The sequence below is a fragment of the Bombina bombina genome, chromosome 2 (genome assembly GCF_027579735.1).
Source record: "Bombina bombina isolate aBomBom1 chromosome 2, aBomBom1.pri, whole genome shotgun sequence".
NCBI lineage: Eukaryota > Metazoa > Chordata > Amphibia > Anura > Bombinatoridae > Bombina > Bombina bombina.
The window spans coordinates 679,885,911-679,898,227 of NC_069500.1; the positions used below are offsets into that span (position 1 = coordinate 679,885,911).

Genomic DNA, 12,317 nt, shown 5'->3' on the forward strand with positions numbered 1-12,317 from the left:
CTAATTGCTAATACATTTGGTTCAATAATGGTAATAGGGACATGAATGTTGGCTATTTTGTGTTGACATTTTACCCGTCTCTTTAGAATGAGTGCATTTCACAACCCATATTCTAATATGGAACCAATTATTTACATTAATAGAAGATTGTGATTATTAAAAAAAAAAAAAAAAAAAAAGCCAAAACACATTTGGGAATGGCTATGCATTTGTAAACTTTTGTGATGTGAAAAGTGATGTAATGGTTATGATAGGCAACAATTTCCAGGACTCCTGTACAGATTACACACTGCTCCTTAATCTCCACTTTCAAACATATGATCTTCTTAATCGTAATCTACAACACTACAAGGGCATGAACACATCTTTCACGCAGGTTGCTTGATGGCCATTGAGCAGGTAAAAATTAAGCTTCTGACACCAGTTATACAGCTTTTTTTTTTTTTTTTAGAGTATCCAAATAGCGGACCAGAAAGACAAAATCTTAATCCAAGGTATGACAGCAATAGTATGCTGCTTATTTATATATACATCCAAGAGGCACTTGTGGATTACAACAAAATTTATTGTATTTTTTTTTACACCATAAGGATTTATTTCTGACTGGATTCTGATTTGGAGGTGGATGCTCTCAATGAAGACAGTCTACGCCTCTTAGCAATCTGTTCCTGACGTTTCTCCTTGGCCTCCTATACAGGTAATAAAGATAATTAAAATGGGAAACCAAAAGTATGTACGTTAGACAAGGTAAATGTCAAACACTAGAGTGCACTGCATCTTGCACAATGCATGGCATCTTAAAAGCAATGTTGAACATTACAGTAGTGATATAAAAGTTGCAATAAAAAAAATAAAAAGTTGGTATAATACAATAATTCGGACATAGTATCAACTAAAACAGATTAATCTAAACAGCAATAAGGAATGTGCTTCCAACTGCACAGGTGGGAATCTAAAGAGCTCTGCACATGCTCAGATCGTTCACTTCAGTGTTTCCCTGTCAAGCTACATTCTATTTTAAAAATAGAAAAGAGCATATTTTTAATGCCAGCCTTGGATGGAAGCAATGAATCACACTTACCTAACTTGAGTCTAATAAACCTTAACGGGATACAAAACTTAACATTTTTACTTTAATGATTCAGATAAAGCAGGCAATTTTAAGCAACTTTCTAATTTACTCCTATTAATTTTTCTTCACTCTTGATATCTTTATTTAAAAAGCAGAAATGTAGCTGGCCCATTTTTGGTTCAGAACCTAGGTTATGCTTGCTTATTGGTGGATAAATGTCAGCCACCAATAAGCAAGCACTATCCATGGTGCTAAACCTAAAATGGGCCGGCTCGGCTCCTATGCTTTACATTCCTGCTTTTTAAATAAAGATAGCAAACGAACAAAGAAAATTTTATAAAAAAGGAGTATATTAGAAAGTTGAATCATGACAGAAAAAAATGTGGGTTTTAGTAACTCCTTTAAAACTAAATTTGTGGTATCCTATACATGACATTTTCCTAAAAAAATAAAAATAACTAAAATTATGAAAGATCAATAAATGTAAAGGAAAATTGTCTTATGCTATTCACTTTTTACCAGCAGCTATAAGTAAAATAAAAAAGGGAAAAAAAAAGTTAATGCAATTTTGTAAAACAACCCTCTACAAAAAGAAAAAGCATTTTTTCCTTCTAAAAAAACAAAACATACCTTTGTCCTTTTAGCTAGAAGTTTGGCATAATCGGATGCCTGCTCCTTGTTCTTCTGAGTGCGCTGTTTCTTTAGGGCAATACGCCTACGTTTGTGCTGCAGAACTCTTGGTGTCACCAGACGCTGGATCTTGGGGGCCTTGGTTCTGGGTTTCTTTCCTAAAGAAGTCATAAAATAAAGTATATGGACATACTGTAAGAAAAAGCACACCAAGAATCAAATAGAACTGCTGTAATTTGCACTGCATCATTCACTGGCAGCCAACTAAGTCCAGCTTTATTTTATTTTTTACTGGATGTAGAATTTATATTTGCTGGCCACCACCATGCTGTCTGGTTTCAATGGCTGAAACTGTAATTCCCCTTATAAATCCATGCTATGTCAGCAACTAAGTTGCAATCCCATATTTTAGGTGTTTAGGTACTTCAGAACAGTTACAAAAAAAGGTAGTCAAAGTTGCATTAATGGAACAACCACATTTTTGCTCGATATGATCAGTGAATGGAGCACACATTCTCAATTGTGCACCAGTTGCATTCTCATCTGGAGTGGCATGGAAGAACCACAATGTAATTCAACCATTCCACAGGTTGAAACACAAAGGAAACGAAATGATTTAAAGACAAAAATGTTTAAATACATGGTACAAAGCATACATTGAGAATATTAAAGCAGATTTTGCTTGAATTCTTCTAATTTAAATTACAAGAAGCTTGATGCCACCCTAGTACAGGTCAAAACTAACATTTCATGAGAATTATGGAGTTTCTTGGAGAGGTTTTGTGACAGCTTAAATGGACATTAAACACCCAATAAAAATTGCTGAAACCTACTTTTTTTTTTATTAATAAAAACACATCACTGATGTCTATTTTATCTGCTCCTCTTACCCCAAACTGTTGAAGGAGATTGTTTTTGAAATACAGTATTGATCCACCTATGTAAGCTGCCATATTGCAACATACGTTACAGGAGCACAGCAGTCACGTGATACACACCATATTGTCTATTACATATACAGTACTTAGAGGAATCACATCTGCCTGCAGCGTGTGAGCTGCAGTGTCTCAGTCAGGATATTAAATTATGTCATATTTTCCAGTCTATGTATATAATACACATTATGAAGCAGGATTAACATAAAATGCTTTTAAGTATGGTGCTTCTGTTTAAAAAAAAAAATTCAAACTGCCCACAAGTTTAATGCTCTAAGCAGAGCCGTTTGCTGTGCACGGCTTCAGGGACTATTATTGTCTGCTTAGAGCATACAATATGGCAGCTTACATAGGAAAACAAGCACTGGATCAACACTATTTTAAATCAATCTTCAAATGTTTGGTGAAGGAGGAACAGATAAAAATAGACAGCAGTGATTTTATTTTTTTATTAAGAAAAAGTAGGTTTTGGGGATTGTTAGAAGACAGGTGTTACGGGTCCCTTTAATATAAAGGTTTACAAAATTACACTGATATCATAGCTTTTGGCAATGCCCAAGATACAAGAGTGGTAGTGTATAAAATGGTGCCAATAGACTTACTCGATACAGGTCTGCCACAAACCTTCAATTTGTAAAAAGAGCTATAGCTGTGAATAATTATAAAATGAGGTTATATCTGCTAACAGGCTTTGTTTCTTCAAGCAAATGTTTATCAGTTTTAAAACCATATTGTATGTTTTTGTATGTGGCTTATTAATGCACATTTAGCTTTTAATTGCAGTATCAGTACTTGCAATTAAATGAACATATTAAGATTTAAAAAAAAAATAATAAAAAAAAAATCTATGTTGTAAGGTACATAAAAAGGCCTAATTTAGGATGTGCAGAGAAGAGTACACTTCGGGATAAAGATACTCACCCTCCTTTGATAGAGGCTTCCTCACCACATACTGACGCACATCGTCTTCTTTGGACAGGTTGAACAACTTGCGAATTCTGCTGGCCCTTTTTGGACCCAAACGGCGGGGAACAGTATTGTCAGTTAGGCCAGGAATGTCCTTATCTCCTGAAGAGAAACATAAGTTAATGTTTCAAATTTTTAAAATGGATATGCTTAAAATAATCTGGTGTATTATTGTGTTTAAAAACGGTTTAACAGGTTAAATACTTGGTGCACAGAGGGCTTGTCTAAATAAAATGTATCACACTTTTGCTTAGTATAGCCCTTTAAAGAAGGAAAACAATAAATTAAAACTATTTTTTTTTTATAACTACACATTCACAGGTAAAAGTTAAATACACTACATATACTACTGAGGCAAAAAAACAAACAAAACATAGTACAGTATCTAGCAATGCTGACATAAAAACATGTAATGCACATAAACAAAATAAATTGTACTAGCACATAAGAAAAATGACACTTGCAGGAAATCTATACTTGCTTGAACTAACTGGTTAAGTATAAATTACAATATAAAAAGAGATGCACTCAGCTGAGACAGAACAAAAGCTAGAAAAACTTCCGTACCTGTTCATTTTAGGGTGCATACTCTTAGCACACTATGCCTCTTCAGAGAAAAAAATATCCTGTAGCATATCAGTCTGACCCTGCCCAATGACAGTCCAGCACCGACATACCAGGCAATTCTTCTCTGAACAAGAGAAACAACAACCCCAGACGATCGTTTCGGCCTTCTGTGGGCCTCGTCAGTGAGGTGCAGTCGCATCTCTCTAAGGGCATGTGTGCAAGGAGTCCACGTTTGGTTTCCCCTTCTCTCTCTTTATATTTAAGTATAAATTACAACAGGAGTAATGCTCGTGTATAAAAAAGAAATAAAGTTCTGATGTAAACAAATGAGTAAAAAAATTAAATCTCGCTATTGTTCATGCGATAAGAGTGATTTCAATGATGGGATCGGGTCAGTGCCTATGACACTAGGAAATGCCAATGGTTTCAGGACAGCGAACAGTTAGGACATTCCATGATGTCTTAAGGGCCATATAAAGCCCAGCGCAGTTAGGACAGCACACTATGTCCTAAAGGCGGGAAGGGGTTAATGAACATTTTAATTTGTTTTTATCTAGATTGACCAAATGTTAAAACAAAACCCAGAAATTAAATGTAAAATAATTACACATTTCCTCCCTCACCTTTCCTGACAATAACCAAGTTCAGGACACTCAGGTTGGCATCCACAATGCAGCCACGTACAGATTTGCGTTTGCGCTCTCCAGTTCTCCTGGGGCGGTAGCAGGAGTGACCCTTGCTCAAGAGAAGACGCACACGGCCATGAGTGAGCACACCCTGTTTCATGGGGAAACCTTGCTTGTCATTTCCACCACTGATGCGCACAACATATCCCTGCAAAAAAAGACAGATAGTGTTAGAACAGGGAAAAAAAAAAAAAAAAGTAAATTTAGTTCACAATACCTCAGCAATGTAACAAATTGTGTAACAGATTTGATATCTCTATCAATGTTCTCCACAGAAAATGTTGCCAGCAGGGTGACATAGTAGCGGGGGAAAATATATATTTTTTTACTATCTTAAGCATAAAATTAAATTTAGGTTAAATTAATCGCATAATTTAACAAATGTATTTAATGTTAATTTGTATATTAAAATTTGAACAGTTTTAATATTGGCTAAAATTTTAGCCAGGTTCTCAGTAAAATCCACCGGATGACAGATATATATTCACAGACAAGAGTAGGTCACCTGAATTTTTCAAGCTCTTTAGGTAAAAAAGATAAGGTGTGAGGATGTCCAACACACACACTCAATTTCTTCTAGCATCAGGGATAGTATATCTATATATGTCTAACCACGTCTGAAAAGCAGCATACTAAAAATGCTTTTAATGGGAAACTGCTTCTAGAACTAACTTTTAATATGTATTATTTTTAATATGAATTCAATGCCCCTAACTCATGTGGAAAATAAAGCTTAAAAGTATTGTCATTCTACATCTAGAATAAGTAGAGCTGATGGGAATAACCATTAAGTTTTTTTTTTTGTTTTTTTAAATACCTGGAAAGAAAAAAAAAAAAAAATTATATATATATATATATATATATATATATATATATATATATATATAGTACATAATATCTTACCTTCCACTCATCACCTAATGGATCAGCTGAGACTTCAGTTGCCATGCGCTTTTCATAAAAGGTACGTAGTTTGCGCTCATCATCAACTTCAATAAGTTTCTGGCAGCCAGTGGCTGGGAAAGAGATATTAAGCTGTAGACAAAAAGTTAACATTAAAACAAAGCCAGATTTTTCTTCTATGCAAACTTCATTAAATGTATGATTCATGCACCTAAAAAAACACAAACTATCTCCCTTTGTCAAAGAGAAAAAAAAAAGTAAATATCACCCAAATCGAAAAAGTGTAAAGAATTTAGAATCAAATATTAAGGATAATGCAAACTTTAAGTGCTCCTAAGACTGGAGTTTATATAATTTCACACAGCCACAACAGTATTTAGTCAATACTGCTTTACACAACCTTAGTGCCAAGGTAACACTATCTTTAAAGGTACATTAAAAACACTTTGAAATAGATATCAAATGTTTAATTATATGCCGTAAAACAATTTTGCTAAATACTTTATTTCTGAATATTGTTAGCTTCCCAAATTCCTGTTAAAAGTGGAAGTGCAGAGAGCTGTAATCTACCGTCATTGGTTGCACACTCTAGTAACCATTTATAATTGTCTCTAATTGGCCTTAGCAGAAAAAGAAACCTAAATTACAATATGGCAGTGCCCACTGTTTTATGGACATTAAAAATGTTACCCTTATGTAGAAAGCGGGTGGGACCACTCTACATTGGACTGAGCATAGAGCCAGAAGTATAATGGGGCAGAGCGAGGCATGGTAACAATAAAAGTTTACATGACAAATATAAATTGATTTGCAATCAAATAATAAAAAAAAAAAGCGGTTTTTAATAATTAAAGGGATAGCCAACCCACAGGAACACTCAAAAGGCAACTTGACAATCACTTTAAAGTGAAAGTCAATACTAGCGATTGACCATTGGAACAAATAAAGGGACTTTGCTGAGCACTGAGCCAACTGAAAACGCTGTACTGCTTGAGGTGACGTTTTCACCTCTTAGCCAATAGCCATGCGGGAAATCTAGCCTAGCACTGTATTTCAGCACAGCTATTGGCTAAGAAGTAGAAACGTCACCTCTTAGCAAAACAGGGTTCTGCCGTGGGCTGCATGTGAAGTAAATGCTTGAAACAAATAAAGGAGCTTTCAACATGAAGTTTTTACTTCATGACTGCAAGTCCCCTTTATTTGTTCCAATGTCAACCCTAGCGTTTCACAAACGCTAGGTTTGAGGTTCACTTGAAGCTTGAAATAAACCATGCTTAGCTGGACAGCTGTCATTGTTTTGGTAAGTACAGTAATTATAGCTGCCTGTCAAAAGTGGCCCAGCCATACAATATTTCACACAATAAAAGCACAAGACAGCTTTTCTTAAGGATTAAATCAATTAAAGCATTAGCAATGCATTACTAAGCTCTGTTTGAAATATGTACAGTATTTAGTAGGGAAATGTGAGGGGCTAACTTTTTTAAATGTAAATTAAACATTCCACATGCTAATAACCCATCTAGGGACATCATTACACTTTCCCTTTGTACATATAAGTCATGAATGAACTGCAGCTTCCGGTGTTCTTAGCTACCATACTTTATGTTCCATATATGTAACAAGGGAAACAAACTAGGACAAATAACATTTTAAATAGAATGGCTCTCTAGGTTCCCAAAAATAATATTAAAATGCAAGACACCCAAGAACTGTTTCTATAACAGTGCCACTGAACAAGCACTGTCACATTCAAATTATAGCAATACATTAACAGCGCAAGAAGCGGCACAAGCCTTCTTTGATATGCTATAGTTCAACCCTAAGAAAATAATCAGCTAATACTAACGTTGCAGAAAACAGGGATAATCCCTAATAGTAAGCAAAGCTGACTTATTCGTCAACTTTACTCAGCCACTCTCATAACACATTAAACATACAGGGACAGTATCATTCACATCGCTTTACTCGCCAATTTATCATGCTCCCGCTACAGTATACAGGCCGCCGCCATGACAGGCTGCTGAGACCCTAGGACAGGGCTCTCAACAATCTGAATCCATCGGTCGATACCACAGCCTCAGAAACACGTTAACCGCGCCACACCATTAACCCACACACCCGCCTCCGTGCCTCATCTATTATTTTCCAGCGAACAACAGCCCATATTAAAATATTCATGCAACAAACTTAACTCACCTTCATGGTTGCCAACCAGTCAGTTTCAGGTCCCCCACCGGAAAGAGGCCGAACTTCCGAGCAGAGAGCTCACATAAAGTAGAAGAGGAGGCGATCTTGACGTCACCGCATCTGGGAGCCCCAGGTCGTGCGCCATCTGCTGGAAGGAGGTGTCCTAACAGTTATGATTAGTCTGCCACAGTTACAACTAAAAATTAGTTACAGTTTTACTCTAGATTAGAACATTAATTGTCTTTACATGAATACATTGGGGAACATTTATTGACGTTAAAGGGACACTGAACCCACATTTTATCTTTCATAATTCAGATAGAGCATGCAATTTTAAGCAACTTTCTAATTTACTCCTATATCAATTTTTCTTTGTTCTCTTGCTATCTTTATTTGAAAATGAAAACATCTAAGTTAGACAGCACTTGTTTATTGGTGGGTGAATGTATCCACCAATCAGCAAGAACAACCCAGGTTGTTCACCAAAAATGGGCCGACATCTAAACTTGCATTCTTCCTTTTCAAATAAAGATACCAAGAGAATGAAGAAAATTTGATAATAGGAGTAAATTAGAAAGTTGCTTAAAATTGCATCCTCTATCTGAATCACACACAAAAAATAATAATTTGGGTTCAGTGTCCCTTTAAATTCACATACTATACAAAACAAGAGCTTCCTGATACAAATCTAATACATGTACAGCTAGATTACGAGTTTTGCGTTATGAGTGAAAAAGCATTGTTATGCTTCATAACGCTGCTTTTTCCCTAACACCGTTATTATGAGTCTTGTAGGTATAGGTGTACCGCACACCTTTTCGGCCGTCACGCAACATCAGTACCGCACTTTTAAAAAAGTCCTTTTTCAATGGGACTTCCAAAGCGCCGGTATTAAGAGTTTGCCTGGGAGGCCAAAAAGTAAGCGGTACACCCTATACCGACAAGATCTGTACCGCCATCTAAACTCAGTAGTTATGAGTTTAACGTTACAAAGCTGTAGCATAAAACTCATAACTAAAGTGTTAAAAAGTACACTAACACCCATAAACTACCTATTAACCTCTAAACCGAGGCCCTCCCGCATCACAAACACTATAATAAGATTATTAACCCCTAATCTGCCGCTCCAGACATCTCCGCCACTAAAAATTTTTTATGAACCCCTATTCCGCCGCTCCCCGACATCGTCGCCACTATAATAAACCTATTAACCCCTAAACCACCGCCCTCCCGCATCGCAAACACTATTTAAAGATTATTAACCCCTAATCTGCCGTCCGCCCACACCGTCACTATAATAAACCTATTAACCACTAAACCGCAAGCCCAAATTATAATTAAATACATTATTAACCCATAGTCCTCTGACCTCCCACATCACTAACTCTACATAAATATATTAACCCCTAACCCTAACGTAACCCTAAGTCTAACCCTAACACCCCTAACTTAAATATAATTAAAATAAATCTAAATAAACCTTACAATTATTACCTAAATAATTCCTATTTAAAACTAAAAACAAACTTACCTGTAAAATAAAACCTAAGCTAGCTACAATATAACTAATAGTTATATTGTAGCTATCTGAGGTTTTATTTTTATTTCAAAGGTAAGTTTGCATTTATTTTAACTAGGTAGACTAGTTAGTAAATAGTTATTAACTATTTAATAACTACCTAGCTAAAATAAATACAAAGTTACCTGTAGAATAAAACCTAACCTGCCTTACACTAAAAACTAACATTACAATAAAATAAAATAAATTACATTATCAAAATACAATTTTCTAAATTACAAAAAAAACCACTAAATTACAAAAATAAAAATACACATTATCAAAAATAATAATGAATTTCTCCCAATCTAATAGCCCTATCAAAATAAAAAATCCCCCCCAAAATAAAAAAAACCTGTAAAAAAAATACAAACACCCCCAACAGTAAAACCCACCACCCAACCAACCAACTAACTCCCCCAAATAAAAACCTATCTAAATAAACCTAAGCTAACCATTGCCCTGAAAAGGGCATTGCCCTTAAAAGGGCATTTAGCTCTTTTACATTGCCCAAACCCTAAGCTAAAAAAAAAACCCACCAAAAAACCCTTAAAAAAACCTAACACTAACCCCCGATGATCCACTTACAGTTTTCGAAGTCTGGACATCCATCCTCATACAGCTGGCGAAGTCATCATCCAGGCGGCAAGAAGTCTTCATCCGGACGGCCTCTTCCATCTTCATCTAGTCGGCGAAGTCCTCATCCAGACGGCAAGAAGTCTTCATCCAGACGGCATCTTCTATCTTCATCCATCTGGTGCAGAGCGGGTCCATCTTCAAGACATCCGGCGCGGAGCATCCTCTTCTTACAATGGTCGCTGTAGAATGAAGTTTCCCTTTAAGTGACGTCATCCAAGATGGCGTTCCTTACTTTCCTATTGGTTGAAAGATTTCTATCAGCCAATAGAAATTAAAGGTGAAAAAAACCTATTGGCTGATTGCAATCAGCCAATAGAATGAGAGCTCAATCCTATTGGCTGATTGGATCTAACATCTAACTTGGTAACCGCGACATAGACCTAAACCACGCCCTCATCTGGTGACGTCACTTCCCACTCTCATCACATCTTCCCCCTTTTCAAAAGGACAAAGCATACATTTTTTTTTCTTTTTGAATACATCAAATAACAAGGTATACAAGAAGCATACATAAATAGTTTTGTTTAGTATACAACAAATAACAAGTTAAAGAGAATATATATAAAAACATGAAATACCCTAGTCTACAGTGACCATGGGATTATTCTGCCCATACTTCCGGTCACTGCTCTAACTAGTGCTAATCCCGATATCGGGCTGGAAGTCTGCTGGAAGCAAAAAAGTATCCCCGCTGTGATCTTGCTGAGGGGAAGGCACCCTCTTAAAATAGGGGATCCCACCGGCAGTGACACTGAGGCATCCAGTCCCAAACTCTCAGGTACTGGCTGAAGATGTTTTCAATTTCGACGTGTGACTGTCCCTCCATCAGTAAGGATTACATAAGATCTTGGTTCTGGAGAGCGTCCAATTACCGTAGCAGGCGTCTTCCATTTCTTCTCATCATCCAGTTTAACTCTGACACTTTGCCCCACATTCAGCTCCTGCAAGGGCCTCACAGAGTGTTTCCTGTCGTATAAGAATCGATAGCCCCTTTTAGCCTCTTCATCCCTCCTAAAGACCTCGTCCCAAGGAACAGAGCTAGTTGGCTGGAAGACACCCACAGAGGGTAAAGTGGTGCGAATCTGACGTCCTAGCATCAGCTGTGCCGGGCTAAAACCCGTGGCTAGAATAGGAGTCGCCCTATAGGCCAAGAGGGCTAGGTACGGCTCAGATTGCTTCAAAATTAACTTTGTTGTTTGAACTGCCATTTCAGCCATTCCATTGGCCTGCGGGTAATGTGGACTCAACGTAGAATGGACTAAATCATATTCACTGCTGAAAGAACTGAACTCCGTGGAAGCAAACTGCATTCCGTTATCACTCACTAACTCCATTGGTATGCCCCACCGGGTGAACAGGCTCTTGAGACGAGTGAGGCTCTTGAGACGAGTGAGGCTCTTGAGACGAGTGATAACGGCTTGACTTCTGATCTCATTCAAGGGTGCAATCTCCAAATACCTGGAATAGTAGTCAATCACGACTAGGTACTTTTTCCCTTGCAGTTCGCACAAATCAGCAGCTATTTTCTGCAACGGGTCTGCAGGCAGCGGAGTAGAAATCAAGGGCTCCCTTCTCTGAGTAGGCCGGCGTTCCCGGCAAAAGGCACATTTGGCTTGCGATGTCGGAACTGATCCCAGGCCACCATACTGCCGTAGCTGCCCTTTCTCTGCACTTTGTAATGCCCAAGTGGCTATCATGAATCCTGCTTAACATCTCCTGCCGCATGCTAGCAGGAATAACAATGTGGTCCTGGAACAGCACCAACCCATCCAGCTGCAACCTTTCTGACTGGTAAGAACTTAAAGACATCCAGGCTGCCCAGCTCTCGGGCCAGCCTACTTTTATGTACTTAATAACGTCTTGAAGGTCAGTATCTAAATATGTATCCTTTCTTATTTGCTCTAGCTTCCCTAACGAAATGGATTTGGATGCCAGAACTGAATCTTCATACACTTTCACATCTGATTCCGTTGAAGATTCTTCAGCAGTAGCCAGTGGGAGCCTGGAAAGCGTATCTACCACTACCAGTTGTTTCCCCGGCACATGCACTGCCTGAACGTTGAACCTGAGCAGCCTCATCAGAAGTCTCTGGCATCTTAGGGGTGTTTTGTCAATATCATAGGAGTTGATTAGAGGGAGTAGCGGTTTATGGTCAGTCTCCAGACTAAATTCTC

General features: G+C 37.5%; 1 protein-coding gene across 1 annotated transcript; it reads right to left on the reverse strand.

Annotated features, from left to right (window-relative positions):
• Positions 1-544: 544 nt before the first annotated feature.
• Positions 545-8,085, reverse strand: RPS6 (ribosomal protein S6). Its single transcript, XM_053702652.1, has 6 exons — positions 7,956-8,085; positions 5,760-5,891; positions 4,794-5,004; positions 3,559-3,705; positions 1,703-1,860; positions 545-689 (listed from the first exon to the last, which is right to left on the reverse strand). Exons 1-6 carry the CDS (start codon positions 7,959-7,961, stop codon positions 594-596), a joined length of 750 nt encoding a protein of 249 aa, XP_053558627.1. The 5' UTR covers positions 7,962-8,085; the 3' UTR covers positions 545-593.
• Positions 8,086-12,317: the final 4,232 nt, after the last annotated feature.